General features: G+C 44.0%; 2 protein-coding genes and 1 long non-coding RNA gene across 3 annotated transcripts; 2 read left to right on the top strand and 1 right to left on the bottom strand.

Annotated features, from left to right (window-relative positions):
• On the top strand, positions 1–25,430 carry LOC134731732 (uncharacterized). The gene is made up of 4 exons (XR_010114248.1): positions 1–171; positions 21,192–21,518; positions 23,292–23,436; positions 25,187–25,430. It is a non-coding gene; the product is annotated as an uncharacterized lncRNA (long non-coding RNA).
• On the bottom strand, positions 4,562–27,021 carry ZKSCAN2 (zinc finger with KRAB and SCAN domains 2). Its single transcript, XM_055233270.2, has 7 exons — positions 25,838–27,021; positions 24,306–24,492; positions 22,082–22,173; positions 21,103–21,229; positions 15,543–16,226; positions 12,335–12,826; positions 4,562–9,266 (listed from the first exon to the last, which is right to left on the bottom strand). Exons 1-7 carry the CDS (start codon positions 26,234–26,236, stop codon positions 8,344–8,346), a joined length of 2,904 nt encoding a protein of 967 aa, XP_055089245.1. The 5' UTR covers positions 26,237–27,021; the 3' UTR covers positions 4,562–8,343.
• Positions 26,434–27,108, top strand: LOC129492654 (uncharacterized). The gene is made up of 2 exons (XM_063612589.1): positions 26,434–26,553; positions 26,635–27,108. The coding sequence occupies exons 1-2, from the start codon at positions 26,434–26,436 to the stop codon at positions 27,106–27,108; spliced, it is 594 nt and encodes a 197-aa protein (XP_063468659.1).
• Positions 27,109–27,222: the final 114 nt, after the last annotated feature.

Genomic DNA, 27,222 nt, shown 5'->3' with positions numbered 1-27,222 from the left:
TAGTTTCTGTCATCTTAAGCCACAAGTTTGCAGTGTTTGAGCAGTTCCAGGAAACGAATATGGATAGATTCTCTCATTATTCTCATTTTACAGAGAAGCCAATGGAGGTTCCAAAGGATGGTGTTAATGCTAAGCTACATGGTTAGTGCACTGGTGGAGCAACTGTTGAAGGTCAGGTATATCTGGCTGCAGGGTCCATGATTTTTGTCATCATACGTTTCTGTTTCTGAATAAGGGACAATATTATGTCCTCTGCCTAGTCTCCTACTTGCCTATTAGATCCTCATTAAAAAGGGGACAGAGCCATGGTGGCACGTGCCTGTAGTCCCAGCTACTCAGGAGGCTGACATGAGAGGATCGCTTGAGCTCGGGAGATCGAGGCTGCAGCGAGCTGTGATTATATCATTGCACTCTGGCCTGGGTGACAGAGCAAGACTCTGTCTGAAAAAAAAAAAAAAAAGGACAGAAAGACATTCAGTGTTAACTCCTCATTTCAAACTTGCAACTGGATTTTAAGTTGTGGCTTTCATTTCAATTTCTAGACTATAAGCTCTCAAGAGCAAGATGGATATAAATTCATCTTTGTATTAAATAACTGCACATTGTATGTTTGGCATTTGCTGAATAGAAGGGACTCAGTTCTTTTCTTTTTTTTTTTTTTTAAACGGAGTCTTGCTCTGCCGCGCAGGCTGGAGTGCGGTGGTGTGATCTCGGTTCACTGCAACCTCTGCCTCCCGGGTTCAAGCGATTCTCCTGCCTCATGTTGGCCAGGCTGGTCTTGAACTACTGACCTCAAGTGATTGGCCCGCCTCGGCCTCCCAAAGCGCTGGGATTACAGGTGTGAGCCACCATACCTGGCCAGAAGGGACTCAGTACTCACTGTCTGGAAGAACAGCCTAGGCTGATCCCAGTGACTCTCAAATTCATTCTGACCCTACAGAGTGGAATCCAAAACTGATCCAGATCACCAGGTTCATCTCTATCCCAGGTCCTTTTTTCTCAGTAACAAGGAAGTCACAGAATTTTGGGGTGTTAGAGCTAGAAACTCTACTACAGTAGTAAAATATGGTGGCTGTAAGTTTACATCCTGAGGAAGATCCAAGTTTAAATTTCAAAACTATCACCTTTTTGCTGTATGTGCTTGAAGAAGCTATTGAAATTCTTTAGCCTCAGCTTTCTCGTCTATAAAATGCAACTACTACATCAGAATGCTTATGACAATGTTTATAAAGCATTAGCACAATGCCCAGTACATACTAAGTACACAATGTGTTAGCTCTTATATTTATTATCAAAGTTTTTGCAATTTGCAGGTATCAGAATCATGACAAGGGGTGGGGTTTGGCAAGAAATTTCTTCTTCTTCTTCCTTTTTTTTTTTTTTTTTAGAGATAGCATCTCGTTCTGTCACCCAGGATGGAGTGCAGTGGTGCAATCACAGCGTGCTGCAGCCTCGACCTCCTGAGATCAAGCGATCCTCGAGCCTCAGACTCCTGAATAGCTGGCACTACCGGTGTACATCACCACAGTGGCTAATTAAAAAAAAAATTTTTTTGGTAGAGATGGGGTCTCACTGTGTTGTCCAGGCTGGTCTTGAACTCCTGTCTTCAAGCATCCTCCCACCTTGGCCTCCCAAAGTGTTGGGATTACAGGCGTGATTACTAGCCTTGGCAAGAAACTTCTAAATGAACTTGGGACATACGTATTTTCTCAGTCAAGTATTCTCACATAGGGACCATTAGGGCCTCCCAAGGGAAAAAGGTTGGAACCCCTTCATCCTGTCCAACATCAGATTTCAAAACCCAGAGAAGCTAAATAATTTGACTGTAATTACAGAGTTGTCTAGCAGCAGAGCTCAATTAGAATCCAGGATCTTGGACACACAGTCTAGTGCCCTTTCTACCGCAACAGGTGTGTACTTGATTCTCCAGACCCTTAGGGTACAAGTACCGAGCCATTTCCTTTTGCCAGAACTGTGTTGAGGTCCTCACATGCCATGTTGCTGGGAATCCTAGTATTCCTACTAGGATTATATTTTCCAAGAACCCTGGGGGTTTAAGCAAGCCAAAAGGGAAGTGTACCAATCTTTTATTAATACTTGCATGGGCTGGGCGCGGTGGCTCATGCCTGTAATCCCAGCACTTTGGGAGGCCGGGGTGGGTGGATCACCTGAGGTTAGGAGTTCAAGACCAGCCTGGCCAACATGGTGAAACCCCCTTCTGTACTAAAAATACAAAAGTTAGCCAGGCGAGGCGGCGCACGCCTGTAATTCCAGCTACTTGTGATGCTGAGGCGGGAGAATCTCTTGAACCTGGAAGGCGGAGGTTGCAGTGAGTCAAGATGGCGCCATTGCACTCCAGCCTAGGTGACAGAGTGAGACTCCATCTCAGACAACAAAACAAAACAAAACGAAACATAACACCTTGCATGTTGTCGTAGGGAAAATTTTACTTCGTGCTGGCAGCTGCTGTTCTCTCTGCTGCCACATGGTACCGCTGTTGGAAGAGGGTCTCAGAGATGCTGTATGCTATAGCAAAGTCACACTGGTGTCTTCAAAGAGGGCTCCTTTACTGATAATTCCACAACTTCCATGCCAAGCACACTTGCATGCGCCATGGACTCTGCACATGTATCCAAGCAAGGCTTATGACCTTTCGGGTCCCTCCTCTCCCCATGGCCTCCCTAGAGCCCTATACACACCACTATCACCACCACCATCATTTTCCCTCGAGTCCGACCACCTCAGAGTTAGATATTTACTTGTCTTGGAACCCAAAGCCACTGTTCCCCCTCCAAGTCCCTGCTCCTTTTAGTGCTTAGAACACAAAGCATTCATTCTCCTCCCTTAATGTCTACTTGCCTCAACTGATTTTTAGGAATTGAAAATTTGTAATCCTTAAAGAGATTTTTTTTCCCCTCAGAGACTTAAAGTCTCTCATCCAATTCCTAGACCTCAGTGAGTTCATAGACTTAAGTCTCTATGAAGGAATGGGAGGTCCGGTAACCCTGTGGAAGAACCCTGATGGAACATGGCCTGCGAAGATAATGAGCTTTTATCTTGGCTTTTGCCAAAAAGGTTTGTGGCCATTTACTCAAGGAAAATACAGGGGGACTCATCTAGTTATGGATACTCTGCAGACACTGGCTCTGAGCAGCTACACCTCCTGAGGTCTCTGGGTCCCGTTGCAGCACGCTGCATACAGCATAGGCTTATCAAGTCCACGTGACAGATACTTTGTCTGGAATCGACCTCATGTTTAGGTGAACTGGCTCTCGGAACGCATCCTATAGTTCTACAGTTCTATGGTGTAGTTGGAAATAGAGCCTCAGCAAGTGCTAAAATCTCTACTCTGCCTTTACAACCCATGGAGCTGGAGTTGTTATTGTAGGAAGAGCTAAGTGGAAGCTACTGGAACATTTCCTGTATGCCAAAATTTTCAATCAAAAGCAACGCTCAAGGATGACAGAAGATGCCACCCCCATATGTGCCACTTTTGGGAATAAGGATTATCTTGAGTTAAAGGCACTTGAGAAACAGCAGGTGCCACAGGGCACTCTGACTCCTCTTTTACTTCCTGAAAGCAGGAGATGAACCCCCAACTGAAAGACGCCCTCCCTGTCCTGGGAAGAAAGAAACGTTATCACAAGATGGGGAGGCAAGGCCGAGCGAAATCTGTACAGACCTTGTTAAAATAATCCTTATCTTCCTTTGATCCTCCCATATATTTTAGGTACTTTTCCACAACTGACTCTGTTCAATCCATAATACAGTTAGGTTTTGCTACTTCTTTGGGTCTTCATTACTTTCTTTTTTTTTTTTTTGAGACGGAGTCTCGCTCTGTCGCCCAGGCTGGAGCACAGTGGCGTGATCTCAGCTCACTGCAAGCTCCGCCTCCCGGGTTCACGCCATTCTCCTGCCTCAGCCTCCCGAGTAGCTGGGACTACAGGTGCCTGCCACTACGCCCGGCTAATTTTTTTGTATTTTTAGTAGAGACGGGGTTTCATCCTGTTAGCCAGGATGGTCTCAATCTCCTGACCCCATGATCCCTCTGTCTCGGCCTCCCAAAATGCTGGGATTACAGGAGTGAGCCACGGCGCCTGGCCGGGTCTTCATTTCTTGTGGAGACTCCTGTGTATGCTTTTCTCTTATCTGTTTTGTGCTACTTTAATCCTCAGGCCTAGCCTGAGACCCTAAAAGAGTACAGTTTTGTCTCTCCTGTTACTCTATCTTTGAAGAAACTTTCAAGACTTCCTCCACCATTAGGCTATGGGGGAGTGCCTCAGAAACACAGGCAGCATGTGTATCCAAGGCTAATTCCCTCCTAGCACTGGAGATGACCGTTACTGGGACAATGGCAGGGACAACCATCAGAGGGCTGCTGCAGACAGACAGCTGTGGACTTATAAAAGACCCCTGCTACTTGTGGGAGACAGCAGTGAACTAGAATGAGACTTGAATTCTTTTCACTGGCTACTAAGATCAGCTTTTATCAACTTCTTGGTACATTATATTTTCCCTTAATAGAATGACGTCCTTCAAATTATGGCAGAAATCAATGGGAGCCATTTATTTTAGACATTTATTCCACAAACAAGTTTTCAAGAAGACATCTAAGTGAACACTGATACAATGAATCGACATCTATTTGCCCCGGGTCTTGGAATGCATTCAGAGGCAGAGGCTTCCAGTTTCACAAGTTACTCAGACGCTCCTTTAGCTAGGGCTGCCCCAGCTCCCTCACAGCTGAGTCTTGTCTGTCACCGGGCACCAGACCTCCTGACAGAGGCTTCCTTCACTTCAGCCTGCCACTGGTTATCGAGGTGCTTGGGGGGCTGCCTGCTGTGGACGACGAGGGACTTGCCCTTTCTCCTTCCCGAACAAGCTCCTGGGCTGACTTTGCTGTCACAGCATCCCTTCCCTTTCCTGAAGCACGTGATGGATTTGGTATGGCCAGATGCGGCAGGCACAGGAGAGCTGGGCCAGCAGCCTGGTCTTCTAACCTCTTCCGCATCTATATCACGCTCCACAGCCTCAGGAAACATTAGAGGCAGAGCAACTTAGCAATCAAGTTCAACTTCTCTTTAGATGAGGAGCCGAGGCCCAGAGAGGCTATGATGTGTCAAACAACACTCATTAAGTAGTGACAAGACTAAAATTTGCCTCTTTCAGCTTCTGGTCTCATGCTTATTCCACCAAGGCCAGGCTGCCCTGAGCCGTTTATGTGTGAGGTTTCCCTCTTTAAAAAACTGTTTATTTCCAGATGAATGAATTACGTTGAATGCATAATAACATCACTGGTAAGAACTGGAGGTATCTGTGGCAGTAACAAAGCAAGCCTAGGTGGGACATACGAGCCCAGTTTCCAAAATGCCATCGATAAGATGATAGTGAAAAGTTGTCAGTCTATGCTGCTTTTCCAAAACAAGATTTGACAGAATTCACAAGGAAATAAGACAAAATAAAATAAATATAGGTTGGGGTAGTTGGTTGAGGTGGGCTGTAAGTTTTGTTGAGCTTTCCAGCAGCCAGAACAGAGAGAGAAAAAGCAGCTTAAGTTACAAAAATCACAGTGTTTGTAATACATACATACAGATCTACACACACATGTAGATGTGTGTGTGTATATATACTGCGCTTAGGATCAGAGCTTTCCTTGGTACTGAGATCTAGATAAGAAAACCTTTTTCTATGAATCTTCATAAAGGCAATGTTATGTGATCTAGAAGACACATTGGTCAGAACGTGATTATTCATTTTGACTTATATGTACCAGGTGAAAACGAATAAAATGCAGCGAGACAAGTAGTGTTGGTTTAAAATGGGGGGGAGACCTTCCATTTCTTCAGAACAAAGTTCATCAAATTAATGTAACACATATCTAGACAGCCCATTTACAATTAGGAGTAGAAGTAGGGGAACTCAAATTCCACCTCAGCTTGCTCCCAGGCATATGAGAGTTAAACAGAATCAGTTTGCCCCACTAGAGAGGGAATGGGTCTTGACCCTTTCCTGCCACTGGGGAGGGTTGAGAGATGAAGGTACAGAATATGATTCTGGGCAACTTAGCGAAACTCTTCTGCAAGTGAAGATGATGTTCTCATGACTGAGCTCCTGGCCTTCTGTAACTGCCATGGTGTAAGCGGCCCCACCTTTTGCTGTGATGCTTCCTCTACCAAACTGTGAGTTCCTTGAGCCCAGGCACCATGCTCCTTTCTTCCTTTTTGTATCCTTCACTGTGGCTAGGACATGGCCTTACATATAACAGTGCTTCATATTTATGAATAAGTCATCTACTTTCCTGAATCATGCTTCCATATAATATCAATCCTGTGTACACATTACTAAGTGGTAATTTCTATTAATGCGCATCTTCTCTAGAGCTGGAATTCCAGAACATCTACACAATATAAACACAAGCCCACTGGCACCACAAACATCTTACTGTGCTACGCACACTACCAGCATAGAACTGTACTTAGCATTAGAAATCTATAACTTGGACAACACAGAAAAATCAACCTATTGAGATGTGAACAGTCATAACATTTTCAACAAACATAAATCAGAAACATTTATCAATGTTTACCTGAGTCACCTGCCTTCCAACAGGCCACACCCTATTCTGGCACCATAAATTAGATTTCTTTCTACAGTGCCTACCCTCCTAGGTACTTTGCTGAACAAGTTTCAAAAGATTGAAACATACCAAAAGGAAAAATATCATTTCCAGATGGCTTCAGATAAGAGCATTTGACAAAGAGAGGGAGAGATAAGAGCAAAATAATCACCTACAAACAGCCCTGACTCCGGTTCCCTTCCCATTAAACTTGTGACTTCTCCTTTGCCAAAGCAAAGCCACCCTGGGTCACCTACATACTAAGGGAATAAATGCCACTGGCTCCATCCTGAAGCAACTGGCCATGGAAAATCAAATTTCTGGGTTTCATCTGTAACTTCAAAAGTGAATTAACCATCCCCCATCAGAACTTTTCCTTCAGTGTTTATTGGGTTACTGCCGGGGGTTCTCAACGAGATTTTTCAGACAAAACAGGTAAATGAAAACAAAAACGGTGTTCTGGATTTCTGGATTGAAGTTTTTACAAATGTTCCCACTTTTCACCCAGTGAGCTCTAGAGTTGTGTTAAATTACTTGGGGCACTACAGTTAGGTTTCTGATGCGGTAAACAGGGACTAGAAGCCTCAGGAACAGAGACTGGGAGATTTAACAGCCAGACCTCAGAGCGCTGGTCTAAGCTGAGGTGCTATCTGATCTACAGCAGGCCAAAGGAGTCCAACTGGTCTTAGAAATGTTTCAGGTGTCTATTACCTCTTCCCTATCCCCTTAAAGTTTTAGAAACACTTTTATAATATTATACTGCAGTGTGGGGGTGGGAGGTACGAAATATGCCAACATACCAGTCGTGTTCTAGATAAGAGCCAGAGAAGTTAGAGGATAGAACTAGAACGCGTCTGAAATCCTGCTTTGCTTTAGTGAGACACACCATGAACAGGCCTCCTATTCCATCTGAGGAGGGCATGGTAGTTCAGAAGAGGCCGGCAGAAGCACCCAGAGCAACTGAGAGGTAAGTGCAGGGCTATGAGAAACAGTACAAGGACCTGGGATTACTTATACGCCGGAGAAGCAGCAGCCAGGGGATTTAAGTCTTCAGGTACAGAAAAGGATGAGGGGTGATCAATTGCTTCTCACCTCCATGGAGGGCAAGGCATTAGTAACAGGATTTCAGTGACAATACAGGGATTCTGCCATAGCTATTTGGATCAACTTCTTGACAAAAAAAAAAAAAAAGGTACACTGTAACAGACTTCTGAGGAAAGCTATAAAATCTTCACTCTTCTTTTGTGGATCTCTTCAAAACCAAGATGGATTTGATGTAGTTCTGATCAGACTCCTCAAAGTTCTATCTAAATGTGAAAATCTGTTATCAAGTTGCATCCAGGATCTCACGGAGTAGGTAACAACAACAAAAAAACTTTTGGCATTTTTTATGTCCTTGAAAACAACTCTCACCCACATGGAAGATCTTGAATACTGCTGAACTTAGCAATCCAGCTGCAGTGGCCTCAAAGTACTGAAGAGTATTTCATTCTGAACTTGGACAATATATCTTCTCTACATTCTTAAAGGAGAAGCTGAGACACACAGAAGAAGAGGAACAGACTGATGAAGTTAGAGGCAGAGGTGAGAACAGGATGAAAGTGTCTAGTTTATTTATATTCTCAAGTTTATCTTGGGAGTTACACTTCATAGCTAAGAAAAGATTGCTTCCAAGAATGAGATTAGGGTAAAATGGCTAGGGGGCATTTAGGAAGAGAAGATCATCATCAAAAAGTTTTCCTAAATTCATCAGTCTTTCCCTTATGTGGGTTCTCAGGGCAATACAGAGATGGAGGGTGTGGCAGAGGCTTTTCTCGCACATGAACTTCCCGATGTTTGGTAAGAACAGAACTTTTACTGAAACGTTTGCCACACTGGGCACATCCATAGGGCTTCTCTCCAGTGTGTATTCTCCGATGTTCTCGAAATCTCGTACAGTTATTGAAACTTTTTTCACAGTCCACACATTTGTAGGGATTCTCCCCAGTGTGAACTCTCCGGTGGGCGCTGAAATGAGAACTGTTGGTGAAGCTTTTCCCACACTCTCCACACTGATAGGGCTTCTCACCGGTGTGGGTTCTCTGATGTATAATAAGACTAGAGCTCTGACTAAAGCATTTTCCACACTCTCCGCATCTGTAGGGTTTCTCTCCTGTGTGGATTCTCTGGTGGGCACCAAAATTTGAGGAGTCATTAAAGCTTTTTCCACAGTCAAGACATTTAAAAGGTTTTTCGCCTGTGTGGATTCTTTGGTGTCTGATCAGGCTCCTGCTTCTACCAAAGCACTTCCCACAGACACCACACTTGTAAGGATTCTCCTTGTGGTGGGTCATCCGGCACATCAGACGAGTGCTCCTTCCAAAGCTTTCTCCATATTTGAGAAGTCTGTAGGGTCTCTTCCCCACAAAAGGCCTCTGATGCACAACGGCTTTCCCTAAATCTCTAGGCTGAGACATCGGCTTTCCCTGTCTAATTCCTTGAAGATTTTCCCATTGTCTTCCTGAGATGCATTCCCTTTTGCGATATTTGCTGGGGTCGGTACTCTGGGAAACAACTCTTTTAGACTTTTCTATTAATGCCCTATGCTGTTCCATGTCCTTATATACTATCTGTGTTGGATCCTCCTTGATGCTACTTCCAATTTCAAAATCTGAAAAAACAAAAGACAATACAAATTTCATACAAGTCTGATATTAATCATAAACAACCTGGCTTGCAAGGCTTGATCCGCTTGCTCTCCATACACTTCTCTAACCTCAGATCCTGTGACTCTTCCCTGATTCATTCTGCTGTATTTCTTTCCATTCATAAACAGGCCAATAACAGCCAGTACAGAGTAGGCCTTCAGAAATGTTTCCTGCATTATAATCCAAGCCATCATTCCCCATCCATAACCCGATTAACATGGGGGCAACCTGGCTTATCTCCCTGAGGTTCCACTCTAATTCATCCTATTTTCATAATTTCACCTCTATACTAAAGCACACTATACCACACTGATCTTTAGATTAGATTCTGACCAAGTCCAAGTTCCTCGAGGGACTTGAGGAATTAAATTCCTCTATATATCTAATCATATCCCATCCAAGGGTACCCGTTTCTTCTCAAGTGTTCTTCTCACTTTGTTTTTCAGGCTGTCCCATAAACCACATTAAATGAAATCTTAATTTTCACTGTTCCCCAAATTGGAATTATTTTCTCACTCTTTTCATCTACATCCCACGTTCACTACATCTTGGATCCAGATTTTCTGTGAAGTTTTCTGGACAGACAGCATGACGTGGTGAACAGAGACAAGTTTTGGAATTATACGGCTCTGGGTCTGGTCCCATCTTGGTCAGTTATTAACTGTGTGATTTTTGTATTAACTTATTATGGAAAATTCAAACACAGAAAAGTCTGGAGAACAGTATGTATAATGAACTCCCACAAACCACTTACCTACATTTAACTATGACCTATTCATGGCCAATCCCATTTCATTTCCACTCCCACACAGTCCCTGCTCCCTCTATCCAGACTACTTTGAAGCCAATTCCAGACATCACGTTATTTCATTCATAAACATTTCACAAGCTGTGCAACTTAGGCCCAATTCAGGTTAATCCTTGTTCTTAAGCATCTGCTCTCCTGCCTTGTTTCTACTGCCAGTTTCAACATTACTTTCCTTCCACACATTCAGTGGAAACCACAGATAACTCTCAATCCCAAGTGTGGAGGCTGTGGCATGGGATAGGGAGAGGAGGGCAGCCATCAATCAATCTAGTGACTTAAGTAAAAAGCCTTAACAGTTCCATCTTTCACTTATTAGTAATTTTTTTGTCACCCAGGCTGGAGTGCAGTGGCATGATCATAGCTCACTGCAGCCTTGACCTCCCAGGCTCAAGTGATCCTCCCACCTCAACCCCCCAAGTTGGTAGGATTACAGGTGCACACCACCACTCCCAGCTAATTTTTTATTTTTTGTAGAGATGGGGTCTATGTTGCCCAGGCTGGTCTCGAACTCCTGTGCTCAAGCGATCCTCCCACCTTGGCCTCCCAAAGTGTTAGGATTACAGGTGTGGGCCACCACACCTTGCCTGTCAGTACTTCTTTTGAAGTTTTCTGATTGAGTCCAACATTGTCCTGGGATTTGGAGAAAGTCACAGCCTAGCAGTTGGCTCAGAGAAAGCTTGACAGGTCTGGAGCTCACTTTAAAAACAAGATTCACAAGGAATTTGTTTCCAGAGTTATCAAAGCCAGGGTTCTACAGGACTTAATTCAAGCCTTCATACTATAATTTCCCATATATATATATATATATATATACACACTAAGCTAGAGTCACTTGCTTCAATAAACTAGTCCTGAATTACCCCGCATATTCAACTGATTGCCGGGGGCTTAAACTAGTGTTATGGGAAGACAGAGCTCCTGTCCTTCAGGAGCTCACCATGTCTGGGAGGTCTTACATATAAAGTGTTCAGTGCCATAAGAAAGAGACAGACAAAGTATGGGAGCTGAGAGAGAATTTGGACATGGAGGTATGTAGAGCCAAGGACATTCAAGGTGGAAGGAACATCGCAAGCTAAAGTTTGGATGTGAAAGGGCTTGAGGTGTGTGTAGGAAATAGCCAGTAGTTCCGCTCTGAATAAGCACAGAGTTGAGGAAGGAAAATACTAACATGTAGACTAGAAGAGTAAGATGAGCTCAGATCAAAAATGGCTGTGAAACCTTAATAGTGTGGGTGGGGAAAACTGGTTTGGAGGCTTTTACAACAGTCTAGGCAAGAGAGAGAGAAGACTGAACTAGACAGTGGCTAATGGTAACTGAAAAGGGGACAGATAGATGTGATAGTCTGGATGAGGGTGGGAGCCCACCGGGAAGAGCCATGGTGTGGTAAGGAAGATGGTGATGTTAGTTTTGAACATCTTAAGCCTGAGTTACTAGTGACAGGCCCACGAGGGCATAAGTCCGTGGAAAACATGCAGATGGAGCTCAGGACCAGAATAAAGTCTTTCATTTAGTCTCTGCCTATCTTTTTTGTCTTGCACACCACATATAACTATAAGATGTTCTTCTTTTGTGCTTACTGACACACTTCCTTCATCCAAGTTTTTTCTCATGTGTGATTCCAAGTTTTTCTTCCACATGGTACTTCCAGGAGATACAAAACACTGTCTGACCCAAACCAACAAAAACCAAGGCTGAGAACCCAAGGACTGAGTCACTCTAACGTGAGTTCCTCCTTTGAATAGAAGCACCATGAGAACAGGAACTTTGTTTGTTTTTAGATGGAGTCTCTCTATCACCCAGGCTGGAGTGCAATGGCACGATCTCAGCTCACTGCAACCTGCACCTCCCAGGTTTCAAGTGATTCTCCTGCCTCAGCCTCCTGAGTAGCTGGGATTACAGGTGCCCGCCACCACACCCAGCTAATTTTTGTATTTTCAGCAGAGACAGGGTTTCACCATGCTGGCCAGGCTGGTCTCGAACTCCTGTCCCCAGGTGATCCACCTGCCTCAATCTCCCAAACTGCTAGGGTTACAGGTGTGAGCCACCATGCCTGGCCAGGAACTGTTTTATTCACTGCTATATCCCCTGTTCTTCAAGTAGCACAGGCACTCAAATATTTGTTGAATGAAGGAATATTCATGAGCTATGTGCAAGATCTACCGATTTTTCAGTAAATCACACTTACTCCTCTTTGGACTAAAACTCCTTGGTTTTGCATCTTACCATTTGGGTTCTGCAGTAGACCTGGAGGTCCCTGGAATTCTGGCTCTTGCACAATTTCCTCCTCGCTCATTCTCTCACTGCAAGAGTCTTCTATTACTGCCTCCTGTGAGGTCTCTTCAGGTTCCCAGCCTGTAGGTTCCTGGGGTTCAACCTCAATATCCCCTCTTTCTTGCCTTGAAGGTGATGGGACTTCTTCCGGGGTGCTGGGGGAAGGAGCAGGTGCCCGAGAGTTAATCAGGGCATCCATCTCCTTGTAGAACGTGCAGGACTCTAGCACGTGGCCATTTTTCACCTTGCGGTAACTCTTCTGAAGGCTTTTGAACTTGGTTCGGCACTGTTCTGGTGTCCGGAGGAAGCCGCACTCTCGAAGTTGTTCAGCTACAGCCCCATACAATTTGCTCTTCCGATGACAGGCTTGAAGCGCTTCATAAAACCGAGTCTCACGGAGGATATCAAGAAAAGTCTTGGTTTCTTCATAGCCCCAGTGCACACCTGCCATTCGAGGATAAAGTTCACAATGTAAGAAAGAAAAGGAGTCTGTAGCCTCTACACTATATACATTAAGAAATGCAGAGGTAAAAAAAAATCCCATTCACAGTGGCAACAAGAACTACGATATGCCTAGGAATAAGCTTTGCAAGAAATGAGGTCTATATAAAAATGTGTAATATCATAAAACTAGAAAAAATGACAAGACACTGTTTATGAATAGGAAGACTCAAGTTGTACAGATATCATTTCTCATATGAATCTATAGTCAAAATCCCAATCAGATTTTTAAAACTGAAATCAGTAAACTAATCTCAAAGCTTATTTGGAAGAATAAAAATGCAGTCTCCCAAATCTGCCATTGCTACGGTAATTAACTAAATGATTTAGTTCTCTAGAAGTCTCTTTCCAAAGTGGTTAAGAATAATGACTAGGCCTGGCACGGTGGCTCACACTTGTAATCCCAGCACTTTGGGAGGCCGAGGCAGGCGGATCACGAGGTCAGGAGATCGAGACCACGGTGAAACCCTGTCTCTACTAAAAATACAAAAAATTAGCCGGGCGTGGTGGCGGGTGCCTGTAGTCCCAGCTACTTGGAGAGGCTGAGGCAGGAGAATGGCGTGAACCCGGGAGGTGGAGCTTGCAGTGAGCTGAGATTTCGCCAGAGCCTGGGCGACAGAGCGAGACCCCGTCTCAAAAAAAAAAAAAAAAGAATAATGACTAGAATTTCCGATAGGAAATATTCCCCTCAAATTTCCTACCACTTCTGTAACCAGTCTTCCTTGAGGAGCAGAACTATGTTCAGAGTAGTTTTTGGAATGTCATCGAATCCTCTACTTTGAGATGAAATGATCTGCAAGACAAGACTATGTTCTGCATTTATAGCGGAATAAAACTTTTCAGGGCATATCTAAATATAATTTGTAAAACATACTTTTTGTATGTTTTGTAATCTATAGTAGGAAAAATCTCTATCCTCTATCTTACTAGGTGGTCTCTTCCAGGCCTATGACTGGATTCCCATATTTGAGACCACACCAAGAGTCCCAGCCTCATGTTGATGGATTTTCAGATTGGTGAGACCTGTCTAGGCATAATGCATCTTCCCACCTTAGCAGATGCTTATTATTTTTTTTTTGAGACAGAATCTCAGTCTGTTGCCCAGGCTGGACTGCAGTGGCACAATCATGGCTCACTGAAGCCTTGAACTCCTGGGCTCAAGAGATCCTCTTCGCTTCAGCCTCCTGAGTAGCTGGGACTACAGGAGTGTGCCACCATGCCTGGCTAATTGTTTTATTTTTTGTAGAGACGGAATCTCATTGTGTTGCCCAGCTGCTCTCAAACTCCTGGCCTCAAGAGATCCTCCCAGCTCAGTCTCCTAAAGTGCTAGAATTACAGGTATGAACCACTGCATCCAGCCAGATATTTCTTTTGAATGGGTTTAGTCATGAATACTTTCCCTAGCCGGAGTTAGTTTTCCACTCTATGTAAGAATTTATAGGCTGGGTGCGGTGGCTCACGCCTGTAATCCCAGCACTTTGGGAGGCTGAGGTGGGTGGATCATTTGAGGTTGGGAGTTTGAGACTAGCTTGACCAACATGGTGAAACCCCATCTCTACTAAAAACACAAAAATTAGCCAGGCATGGTGGTGGGTGCCTGTAATCCCAGCTACTTAGGAGGCTGAGGCAGGAGAATTGCTTGAACTCACCCAGGAGGAGGAGGCTGCAGTGAGCCAAGATTGTGCCACTGCACTCCAGCCTGGGTGACAGAGTGAGACACCATCTCGAAAAAAAAAAAAAAAAAAGAATTTATCTCTAGCTGGAGTAAAGAAACGTTACTAATAACAGTGATACCAGGCAATGCTGTATTATATTTTAGCATTTTCACAGTGCCTTCATTTATATATCCTATTTAACACTAGTAACAACCCCATGAGGTATTCTTAGTCATATTTTACAGATGAGAAAATTGAAGCTCAAAGTAGTTACGTTATCTGTCTACTGTCACACAGTTATTAATTGGCGATTTAATTCTGCATGTCTCAGTCACGAAATATTTAACACCAGCTCTCTTTTGCATGGTGTATCTGTCTGCCTTTTTAATTTTAATGTCTCTGTATTATATTTAAGGTGGATCTCTTATAAGCAATTAATGTCTGATAATCTTAAACCTTTAAGTCTGTAATTAATTATATATTTGGATTTATATCTTATTTTTTCCATCTGACTCATCTATTTTGTACTTTTTCTCTCCTTTCTTGTCTTCTTTTAGATTACACAAAAAAGGTTTATTTCATTTTTAATGAAAACCTGTTGAAACTGTTACATAATTTTGTACTGGTTATTTTAGATAATGTAATAATGCATGCTTGACTTATAATCCAATACAATTGATTGCTTTATGCCAATTATCAGATAATACTAGATTAGAACCCTTTAACTCCATTTGTCTTCCTTCCACAAGGACCCAAACACTCAAAATCCATGCTATGCTATAAACTGAAAACGACTCCTCCATGGCCACTTGGAGCTGTTACTCCAACTGCAATGGGGGCAGGAGCAAGCAGCTGAGGGTACTTCAGTAATGTGGCCACACCACAGTGAAAGTGGTGAGGTGTGTGTGACAGCACCCCCCGGGTTTGGTCACTTCTGGTCTACTGCTTTTTCCACAAGATCACACATCTGTCTTCTTACCAGAGAAACAAAGCACAATTCTTACCACTGAGGTTCTGAAACAAGACAGGGGCACCATGGATTTCAGACTTGCGGATAAATTCGACGCCTATTTCATCACCATCAGAATCTTCTGCAGCTTCCTCCTCCTCCACCAAGCTGATGTGTTCTTTAGCACTGATGGCAATTCTCTTCAGTCTGGGGACAGGTATCATCTCCTTTGGTTTATCAGTGGACGGAGCATGGGCTGCAGGGTTCAACAAAGCATCCATGTCCTCAAAGAAGGCGCAGGGTTCTAGCATGTGGCCATTTCTCACCTTTCGATAGCTTTTCTGGAGACTTTTGAACTTGGTTCGACACTGTTCTGGGGTTCGAAGGAAGCCACATTCTCGCAACCATTCAGCCACAGCACCATACACCTGGCTATTTCGGGGACAGGCCTGAAGTGTTTCGTAAAAGCGAGACTCTTTGAGAATTGCCAGGAAAGTCTTTGTTTCCTCATAGCTCCAATGCACACCTGCTATCTTTTCATCTTCTAAACCCCACTGCTGCTGCTCTCTCCATGTTTTTCCTGCACTCCTTGCAGGGACCTGAATAGCATGAACTGACTTTTCCTTGACGTAGTTGCTTCGTAGGATACTTCTCTTGTTAGAGGAATGCAGACCTAGAGTCCATGGCTCCTTTCTCTGTTCCAACCGGGTTATCTTGGTAGATGTAGACACTGTACTTCCTACAGTAAAAGAAACATATTTCATGGTAGACACAGAAGTCATTACTGCATGCCTCAATTTTCTGCTGTCACATGCTCTCCTGGGCCACTTGTTCACACCCAAACCTTCCTCAGCTGCGACACTGCACATTTATTTTTACATGACTTCCTTGGTACAAACATCTACTAACTTACACGATCATTTTACTTTTCATGTATGTACCATTTCTTTTCCTAGCTAGTTCTTACAGGGAAACCTTTAAGGGTAAGAATATATATTTTTAACCTTTGATTCCCTCTCAGTAGCCAATGTTGTGTTAGGTTCAGGGTATGCCCCTACTCAGTATTTGTTACTTGTAAAATAAAGTGTATCTTTTCCCCACATTCCTCTCCATGCCTACCCCAACATACATACATATATAGGCACTGGGACTATAAGAGATGAGAAGTCAAGAATTTTTTGTTAAACTATATTACAAAGCTATAGTAATCAAAACAGTATGGTACTGGCATGAAAACAGACACAAAGACCAGTGGAACAGAATAGAGAGCCTAGAAAGAAGTTCATGCATGTATGGCTAAATAATCTTTGACACAGTGCCAAGAACACATCACTGGGAAAAGGTCATCTTTTCAACAAATGGTGCTGGGAAAACTGGATATCCAGATGCAAAAGAATGAAACTGGACCCCTGTCTTACACGACTCACAAAAATGAACTCAAAATGGATTAAGACTTAAATGTAAGATCTGAAACCATAAATCTCCTAGAAGAAAACACAGGGGACAAAGTTCCTTGACACTGGTCTTGGCAATAATTTTTTTGAATATGACATCAAAGCACAGGCAACGAAAGCAAAAATAAATGAGTGGGACTACATCAAACTACAAAGCTTCTATACAGCAAAAAAAAAGTCTAATCCAAAACAACAACAACAACAAAAACAGTCAACAAAGTGATGAAAAAATCTATGGAATAGAAGAAAAGATTTGCAAACCACTCATCTGCTAAGGGGGTCAATATCTAAAATATACAAGGAACTCCTACAATTCAATAGCAAAATAACAACAACAAACCAAACAATCTCATTAAAAAATAAGCCCGGGACACGAATAGACATCTTCCCAAGAAGACATACAAATGGCAAATAGGTACATGAAAAGGTGCTCAACATCGCTAATCATCAGGGAAATGCAAATCAAAGCCACAATGAGATATCACTTCATACCTTTCAGAATGGCTATCATCAAGGAGACAAAAATAAGAAGTGTTGGTGAGAAGAAAATGAAACCTCTGAATACTGTTGGCAGAGCTGTGAATTGGGAAGAGTCATTATGGAAAACAGTACAGAGGTTCCACAGAGAACTAAAAATAGAATTACCATATGATCCAGCAATCCTGCTACTGGGTATATATGCAAAAATATTAAAATCAGTAGGCCAAAGAGGCACTACCACGTTCACTGCAGCATTATTCACATATAGCTAAGATACAGAAGCAACCAGGAGGCTGAATGGATAAAGAAAATGTGGTCTATATACACAAAGGAATACTATTCTGCCTTAAAAAAGAAGAAAATTCTGCCTTTTGCAACAACAAGGATGAACATGGAGGACATTATGTTGACTAAGGTAAGCCAGGCACAGAAAAGACATATATCACATGATGTCACTTTTTTGGCAGAATCTAAAAAAGTCCAACTCACAGAAGTAGAGAGTAGAAGATGGTTACCAGAAGCTGGGAGAGGAGGAGGGAGGATGGGGAAAGTGGAGATTTGATCAAGGGGTACAAAATTTCAGTTAGATGGGAGGAATAAACTTTAGGAATCTATTATATAAATTTAGTAATCTATTATATAGTGACTATAATATGTAGTAATGCTTTGTCTATTTCAAAATTGCTAAAAGCATAGATTTTCTTTTATTTTTGAGACAGAGTCTCACTCTGTTACCCAGGCTGGAATGCAGTGGTACGATCTCGACTTGCCTCTGCCTCCTGGATTCAACTGATTCTCCTGCCTCAGACTCCCAAGTAGCTGGGATTACAGGCACCCACCACCACATATGGCTAATTTTTGTATTTTTAGTAGAGATGGTGTTTCGCCACATTGGCTAGGCTGGTCTCAAACTCCTGACCTCAGGTGATCCGCCTGCCTTGGCCTCCAAAAGTGGTGAGATGACAGGCGTGAGCCACTGTGACTTGCCTAAAAGAGTAGATTTTAGATATTTTCACCATAGGAAAATAAGTATGTGAGGTGATGAATTTTTTTTTTTTTTTGAGACAAATTCTTGCTCTGTTGCTCAGGCTGGAGTGCAGTGGCATGATCTCAGCTCACTGCAACCTCCGCCTCCTGGGTTCAAGCAATTCTCCTGCCTCAGCCTCCCGAGTAGCTGAGACTACAGGTGCACGCTGCCACGCCCGGCTAATTTTTGTATTTTTAGTAGAGACGGGGTTTCACTATATTGGCCAGGCTTGTCTTGAACCCCTGACCTTGTGATCCGCCCACCTCAGCTCCCAAAGTGCTGGGATTACAGGCATGAGCCACCACGCCCTGCCGTGGTGATGGATTTGTTAATTAGCTTGATTTAATCATTCCCCAAAGAAAACATGTATCAAAACATCACATTGTACCCCATATACACAATTATTATCTGTCAATTAAAAAAAGACAAATGATAATAACAAGGTGTGGAGAAAAGGGAATGGTCATGCACTATTGGTGGGAAGGTAAACAGGTACAGCCATTATGGAAAACATTAGGGAGGCTCCTCAAAAAATCAGAACTACAATATGATCCAGCAATCCCACTTATGGTATATATCCCAAGGAGACAAAATCAGCATCTTGAAGAGATAGCTGTACTCCCATGCTCACTGAAGCATTATTCGCAATAGTCCAGACATGGAAATAACCCAAGTATCTGCTGACAAATGAATATTGAAAATGTGAAAATATAGGAAAAAAATATATAATGGAGTACTAGTCAGTCATAAAAAAGAAGGAGCCTGGGCGCAGTGGCTCAACCTGTAATCCCAGCACTTTGGGAGGCAGAGGTAGGTGGATCACAAGGTCAGGAGTTCGAGACCAACCTGGCCAATATGGTGAAACCCCGTCTCTACTAAAAATACAAAAACTAGCCAGGCATGGTGGCATGCACCTGTAGTCCCAGCTACTCAGGAGGCTGAGGCAGGAGAATTGCTTGAACCTGGGAGGCAGAGGTTGCAGTGAGCCGAGACTGCGCCACTGCACTCCAGCCTGGGTGAGAGCAAAACTCTGTCTCAGAAAAAAAGAAAAAAAAAGAAGGAAATCCTGCCATTTGTGACAACACTCGGAGGGCATTGTGCTAAGTGAAATAAACCAGACAGAGGAAGACAAATATGATCTCACTTACATGTGGAATCTAAAATGCTGAACTTACAGAAAGTGAGAAGAGAATGGTGGTTGCCAGGGGCTTGGGTAAGGGGAGATGTTGGTCAAAGGGTATAAGCTTTCAGTTATAAGATTAATAAATTCTAATGTATACAGCATGACGGTTACAGTCAATATTATACTGTATACTTGAAATTTACTGAGAGTGTAGACCTTAAGTGTTCTCAACACACACGTACATAACTATGCAAGGTGATGGATGTGTTAATTCAAATGTGGTAATTATTTTACAATGTATATGTACATAAAATCATCAAGTTGCAATATGACATTCTTAAATATACACAATTTTATTTGCACATACACACACACACATATATATATATATTTTGAGATGGAGTTTCGCTCTTGTTGCCCATGCTGGAGTGCAATGGTGTGATCTCGGCTCATTGCAATCTCCGTCTCCTGGGTTCAAGCTATTCTCCTGCCTCAGCCTCCCAAGTAGCTGGGATTACAGGCATGTTCCACCATGTCCAGCTAATTTTGTATTTTTAGTAGAGATGGGGTTTCACCATGTTGGTCATGCTGGTGTTGAACTCCTGACCTCAGGTGATCCGTCTGCTTCGACTTCCCAAAGTGCTGGGATTACAGGCATGAGCCACTGTGCTTGGCCTTATTTGCATATATTTAATAAATAAATATTAAATTTATTTGTACCCCAATAAAGCCAAAAAAAATTTGGTAGAAGAACCTAATTTTCAAACAAAAACTTACAGGAACCCACAAATACATATATCAAAGAAATAAAATTGAGTTGTTTTGCTTAAGGAGGTTGAGGGTGGGTGGGCAAAAAAAGCCTTATATCTTATTATAGCTTTGTGGTCCTGAGACACGTCAAAGATGTCTTTCTCCTCAAAAGAGACTGAAATCTACTTTTCTACTACATGAAGGGGAAAAATAATCTGTGACTTCACATTTGAAAATTATTGGTATAGATATATTTTCATAAGTATTTACTGAAAACAAAATACTTCACTAATAAAATATTTCATTAATTAAAAAAAGAACTTCTGAAGACATTTTGGTGAGGTTAATAGGAAAGAGCTGTTAAGAACAGAAAGCAAATTGAGAATTTGCCAGCTTACAATACGAAAGAGAAGAACATGTCGTAATTTGAATCCTAGCTACATTGCTTACTTTATTTTTTGACCCGGGGAAGTTTCTTAAGCTCTCTAAGCCTCAGTTTCCTAAGGAATAATACCATTTACTGTACTACACCATTTTATATAATACAAATGATAGTCATAAGTAACTCCTCTCCAGTGTTTTAATCACTAAATTATTATCATTATTTTTTTACTGGAAGGAGGAGTGGGTGAGGGAAGAGAACCTGGCTAAGTGATTACACTAGACAACCCTTAGAGATCCTTTAAGTGTTAACATTTACATCTGCCTATCTTCTCATCAGTAGAAATGAATACATTAGAAAGCTCCAAGTCTTATATTTGGAAAGGGAAGGAATCCTTACCCAGGGAGACCACGTTCCCAATATTCTCCTTCCTGAAATCCCGGTAGAGGTCCCTGTGGGCAGGAATCTGATGCACATTCTTTTTGTAGGAAAAGCCTCTGGCCACGTGGATATCTTTCACTGGTTCCTGTAATGACACTAACACCAATGACTACCAAGATAACTGCACAGGTCTTCAAAGGATGAACAATCATAGATGAGGCAGAGAAGGACCCTAAAGAAGAACTGAAATCAAGGAACAAGTGGATAGTTTGTGCCAAATGAAGCAGAAGAAAAAGAATCATAAGATGACAAGATAAGCAAGATGATCCAGCAAGGAGTCTCATTACTCAGGAAGACTGGGTCCCATCTTTTCCGGAAAAGGAATAAGGGGGAAATACACTTATATGCTTGTGAGGAATATAAGTATATTTAAAGTAAGTAAAGTAAGTATATTTAAAGTAAGTATAAGTAAAGGAATAAGGGGGAAACATACTTATACTCTTGTGGGGAGTATAAGTATATTAAAAGTAAGTAAGTATATTTAAAGTAAGTATAAGTAAAGGAATAAGGGGGAAATATACTTTTATACTCTTGTGGGGAGTATAAAAATTTGAGGACAGTGAAGGCACAGAAAAGCATTGTGCCTAAACACCCTAGTAAGGAAGGCCAGAGAAGATGATTACGGCAGGGCATGGTGGCTCACACCTGTAATCCCAGCACTTTGGGAGGCCGAGGTGGGCGGGTCACTTGAAGTCAGGAGTTTGAGACCAGCCTGGGCAACATGGTGAAACCCCATCTCTACTAAAAATACTAAAACTTAGCCAGGTGCGGTGGCATGCATCTGCGGTCCCAGCTACTCAAAAGGCTGAGGCAGGAGAATCGCTTGAACCCAGGAGGCAGAGGTGGTTGCAGTGAGCTCAGATTGTGCCACAGTACTCCAGCATGGGTGACAGAGTTAGACTCCATCTCAAAGAAAAAAAAGACAATTACAATGTACCTGGGACCCAGCAGGAAGCTGTGTGGTTGTCACTTCCTGGTCTAGGGTATTCCATTCATCAGCAAGGGCAGGAACCCAGGGAGAAGGCCGAGCTGTAAGAATAGAAAGAAACAATTAGTAATCTGGGCTTTGACCCTTTAATTCACGCTGTCTCTCTTTTTAAGAGATGAGTACGTATTGAAACACTAGCAAATATAAATTCACCATTTTCTCTATGAGTTCAGAACAATGCCCAAAACCACAGTACCCTAAAGCTGGGATCACAACCTCAAATGCTTTCCAGGGGTTAGCAAGTAAAGTACAAGATGAAGGGGGCCAGGTAAGGACTGTGGGAACTGGAGATCACACATCGGATTGAAAGGCCACCGCCAATGCCAATGCTCAGGTCCCGCTCATGTCTCAGTGTGAGACTATGGCTGTGGTACCTTCCCTCCTTCCCTTCCCCCGCCTTCCTTTTCCCTTCCCCTCCCTTCCCTTCCTCCTTTCCTCTCTCTCTCTCTCAAACACAGACATTTGCAATGCATTCCATCATAATATAAATTTGGGGAGGCATAAAAAAGTATAGTAGTACCGAATCTTGCCTCTCTGTGAAGGGCTGGGTAAGTCAGACAGACTTGAGGTTTAAAAATAATTGTGCCACTCTGGGGGAAAGGAAACTAACATTTATTGAGCACTATTATGCACTGGCTCCTTTACGCTGCCTCATTTAATCTACACTAATGGCCTTGTTATTTCCCTTTTAAAGATGAGAGGACTGGGCGCGGTGGCTCACACCTGTAATCCCAGCACTTTGGGAGGCCAAGGCGGGCAGATCTCCTAACGTGAGGAGTTCAAGACCGGCCTGGCCAACATGGTGAAACCCTGTCTCTACTAAAAATACAAAAATTAGCCAGGCGTGATGGCACATGCCTGTAATCCCAGCTACTCGGGAGACTGAGGCACAAGAATTGCTTGAACCTGGGAGGCGGAGGTTGCTGTAAGCTGAGATCATGCCACTGCACTCTAACCGGGAACAAGACTCCACCTTAAAGAAAAAATAAAATAAAATAAAGATGAGAGAATGGAAAGTTTCAGAAGTTAAGTATCCTGACCAAGGCCACATAGATAAAAAAATGGCAGAGCTAGGTTTTGAATCTAGGTCTGTCTGCCTCTAAAGCCTAAGCTCTTAGCCTCTGCGCATTCATGCTTCTTTTCATATTATTTGCCCAAGATCACAGACAGAGGGTGGCAGAGACGAGATATAAACAGAAGACTTCTGACGGCAGGTTCAGTGATGTTTCCATTCCTCTCTTTAAGACTGAGATGAAGCCACACTTCAGGAGATGGAGAGATCACTGTGGACTGGGAAGGACAGGGTATTCATTTCCTAGTATTTGACCTGATTCATTAATGTGCAGGGCAGCTACGAATGTCAGTGGTCCCTTCTCTGTGAAATCTTAACTGTTTATCTCTCTTATATGCCACTTCTGTGATGGCTTGTGAATCAAACTTTGAACACAAATGTCTTGTTCCCTTTCAAACAGCTTTTTGACTTGTTTATAGTCAGCCAAGAGCACATACACATGGCAGGACTGAAAAACACAAGATGATTGTAGAATGTAGATCTTATTTATTTTTTTTGTAGAGAAAATGTGTTTGTCTCGCTATCTTGCCCAGGCTGGTCCTGAACTCCTGGCTTCAGGAGATCCTCCTGCCTCGGCCTCCCAAAGTGTGGGGATTACGACGTGAGTCACTGTGTCCAGCTGTGGAGAGTTTAAATAACACCATAGGATCTCATAGCTGGCCCAGGCAATCTAAGTTTCCCCAGTTTGCATCTTTTTTTTTTTTTTTTTTTTTTTTTGAGACAGGGTCTCGCTCTGTCACCCAGACTGGAATACAGTGGTGTGATATCACGGCTCACTCCTGAGGTCAAGCAATCCTCCTGACTCAGCCTCCTGAGTAGCTGAGACCACAGGTGCATGCCATCACACCTGGCTAATTCTTTTTTTTTTTTTTGAGATTTTGTAGAGACTGGGTTTTCCCATGTTGCCCAGACTCAATTTCCATCTTTATGATATCTTTTTACTTATATTGCATATGTTCCTAACTCTTGAAGTGAATGAAACCTTTCTCCTATTCTGAATATGTATCTAGGAGGCCCTCCACTGAGCATTCACAGCGTTGGAGTACTGTGGAAATCTGCCCTAGCCTCTGCACTGGGCATGCTCCAAGTCTTCCCTCTTACCATTCTTGGGTAAGGGGCGATGTTCTCGCTTTCGGTTCAGCTGTTCCTGGTGTCCTGAGTGGAGGCTTCCAGCTTCCTCCCGAGACACCACCCTGGGTTGGGTCTCCACCTGCTCTGGCTGGAAGTCTGCCACCTCCCACGCTGCTCCAAGTCGGGCGTGCTTCTCCGGGTGCATGGGACTGCTGACCTGAGAAATGAAGTCAATACCATAAGAGGGAGTAAAACAGGCCCATATCAGGGTGAAATTCTCCCAGGAAAGATATCAAAGAAGGACAGAGATATGGGAAGGAATGAAAATTCCACTCCATTCCCAATGGAGTCTCTGAGAGCGCTGGGCTGAGAGTAATGTCCAGCAGTCTGGGTATAAGGTAACAGAAACAATATTCTTTTTTTCTGAGATGGAGTTTCGCTCCTGTTACCCAGGCTGGAGTGCAATGGCACGATCTTGGCTCACTGCAACCTCCACCTCCCAGGTTCAAGCGATTCTCCTGCCTCAGCCTCCCAAGTAGCTGGGATTACAGGCATGCACCAACACGACCGGCTAATTTTATATATTTTTTAGTAGAGTTGGGGTTTCACTATGTTGGTCAGGCTGGTCTCGAATTCCTGACCTCAGGTGATCAACACGCCTCGGCCTCCCAAAGTGCTGGGAATTACAGATGTGAGCCACCACAACTGGCCAGAGTAATCTTTATTACTAAACAGAGGGGGATATCTGTCAGGAGTGAAAGAGCCTCCTTGTTGCTAGAATATGTATTATTTGACTCTTTATATCTGTTAAGTTCGCAGAGAAGTTACCAGGACACGAATATATTCGCTAGTGAAATGAAAACTTACAAAATTAATATCCATATCTATCTGTCTATCCCTGACCAACACAGCAACCTGCTGATAGATCTCTACACAATGCAAGTCCGGTGCAAGGTGAAACTGCAAATCTTGCAAATGCTGCAGAATTTCACGAGGTTCATGAAAGGGAGGTTGAAGAACAACTAGAAGAGCACGCAAGCCACTGAGAAATGAAGATGTGGCAGTTAGACTGGAGGAGAGTGACAGAAATGACGGCATGAGAGCACTTCAGAAGACACTGAGTGGACTAGTAAACACTTGGAGATGGCTCTGGGATGACGGATGAAGTCTTTTTTTTTTTTTTTTTTTTTAAGGGGGAACAGCATAGCCTTTTTTGATCAAAATGCGTAAGTGAACCTCTGTGACACAAAATCATACTGTTCTCTTATATTGTTTTGTTGCAAACATTATGCCAAAGGTGACGATAAATGCTTAGGTGAATAATGTCTGGTTTGCATTGCAAGATAACATTTCAACCAAAGCTTTTATTTTTGTATTTCACGTGAAATTCTGATCCCCTTTTAAGTGGATTCGCTTAAAGTGAAAAGACTCCCTTATAGGGTCTTTTATTAGTACCATTTATCTTTCTCTGAAGAGCACTTCTTTCTGCAATACATCCCTGCCCACATGCCTTTCCCATTCCCTTTTTTCTAAGTACAAAAATTTGGAAAATCCTCTCTCACCTGCTGCCTTAGTCTTCCAGCCTCTTTCTCCAAATGCACTACCAGGGCCACCGCTTCCTCTCCACTTTGCGGACACTGCTTCTGTGCCCAAGCCTGAATCTTCTCGGGTAAAATGGTGAGAAACTGCTCAATCACCAGCAGCTCAAGTATTTGCTCCTTGGAACGCATTTCTGGCTTCAGCCACCGGCAGCAAAGTTCCCAGAGTTTACTGAAAGCTTCATGGGGTCCGGTCACATCCTCATAACAGAATTGCCTGAAGCATTTGCGGAAGGTCTCAGAGCTATCCGATCCTTCCAGAATGGGCTCTGATGCCCACTCGGGGTCCTTTTCCACCTTCATTATTAGGCATCCCTCAACCTCCAGGGGCGCGTCGATCTGAGAGCCGAGGGCTACAGCCATGCTGCAGCCCAGGGGTCAACTTCACGTCTAGCTCAAGGTGGGGACCCAAAGAACACTCCAAGCGCCCCCTGCTTAATGTTCCTGGGAGTGTGATAAGGTAGGGAGGTAAAAACGGCCAGGTCGGCAGGAACAGGGTATTCCAGGCTGATTAATCAAATCTATGCCAGGCCCTTGAAAAGGTGAACGTATACCCTAAGATGCAGAAGCCCGGCCTCTTCTCCAAACAAGATGTGACCCCGCAATGTGGTTTTCCAGGGTGCATCCCTCTTAGTGCAAAGTCGGAAACAGGGAGGCTGGACGACTGGGAGAAAAATGAAGCAGGTTGAGGAAAGGGTGAGCGGAGGCGGACAGCCGGGCCGGGAGGGGGTGTGCCCGCTACTCCGGGGTCGGGCTCCGAGAGGCGAGGCCCCGAGTGGGTGGGGCCGGATGTGCAGGCCCCGCCCGGCGCCAGGTTCCGGGCTCGAGTCACGGTAGCACGTCCAGGCCGCTGCGGGTCCCACTGGGGGCAGGCGTATTCCGAGAGCGGCGCCGGGCTCTTTCGGGCCCACGACGGCCCTGACCGGCTGCAGGAAACCTCTGCCTGCCGAGGAAGCGCCGCAAAAACCGTTCCGCCCGGAGCGGAGAAGAGCTGCGGGCTGAAGCCAGGCCTCGCAGGGGGCAGCGGCCGGCTCCTCGCGTTCTGCCTCGTCCACTCGGCCCCCGGAGAGCGCGGGGGGCGCTGGGAGCCGCAGCCACGCATGCGCCGCCTGCCACCGAGCGCCGCGGGGTCCGCGCGAGGCGTCCTCGCGGGCGAGGGCCTCGGGGAGGGGGGGCCGTGTGGTGGACTCTCGCGAGAGCGCGCGGCGCGGCAACTCGTCGCTGAGGGACTTTAGGACTGTAGAGGGGCGCGGAGGGTCTTCCCCAGGGCGGAGGGACACAGAGGGATTCTAGGCCACCTGCCGTCGCGAGTCCGCTTCAGGCGGAGTATCCAGGAGGCGGCGGGGCCT

Source organism: Symphalangus syndactylus, chromosome 11, assembly GCF_028878055.3.
Source record: "Symphalangus syndactylus isolate Jambi chromosome 11, NHGRI_mSymSyn1-v2.1_pri, whole genome shotgun sequence".
NCBI classification, from domain to species: Eukaryota; Metazoa; Chordata; class Mammalia; order Primates; family Hylobatidae; genus Symphalangus; species Symphalangus syndactylus.
The sequence above is the reverse complement of the archived record's forward strand: the minus strand, read 5'-3'. Positions and strand labels throughout refer to the sequence as shown.

Excerpts from the sequence above, each read along its gene's own strand:
- ZKSCAN2 (XM_055233270.2), bottom strand. The coding sequence starts at position 26,236 with ATGGCTGTAGCCCTCGGCTCTCAGATCGACGCGCCCCTGGAGGTTGAG. Across the intron at positions 16,227-21,102 it reads TGGGAACGTGGTCTCCCTGG|GAAGTACAGTGTCTACATCT; the intron begins GTAAGGATTCCT and ends CTTTTACTGTAG. Across the intron at positions 12,827-15,542 it reads CTTGTTTCAGAACCTCAGTG|GTGTGCACTGGGGCTATGAA; the intron begins GTAAGAATTGTG and ends CTCGAATGGCAG.
- LOC129492654 (XM_063612589.1), top strand. The coding sequence starts at position 26,434 with ATGCAGAAGCCCGGCCTCTTCTCCAAACAAGATGTGACCCCGCAATGT. Across the intron at positions 26,554-26,634 it reads ACGACTGGGAGAAAAATGAA|AGGCGAGGCCCCGAGTGGGT; the intron begins GCAGGTTGAGGA and ends TCGGGCTCCGAG.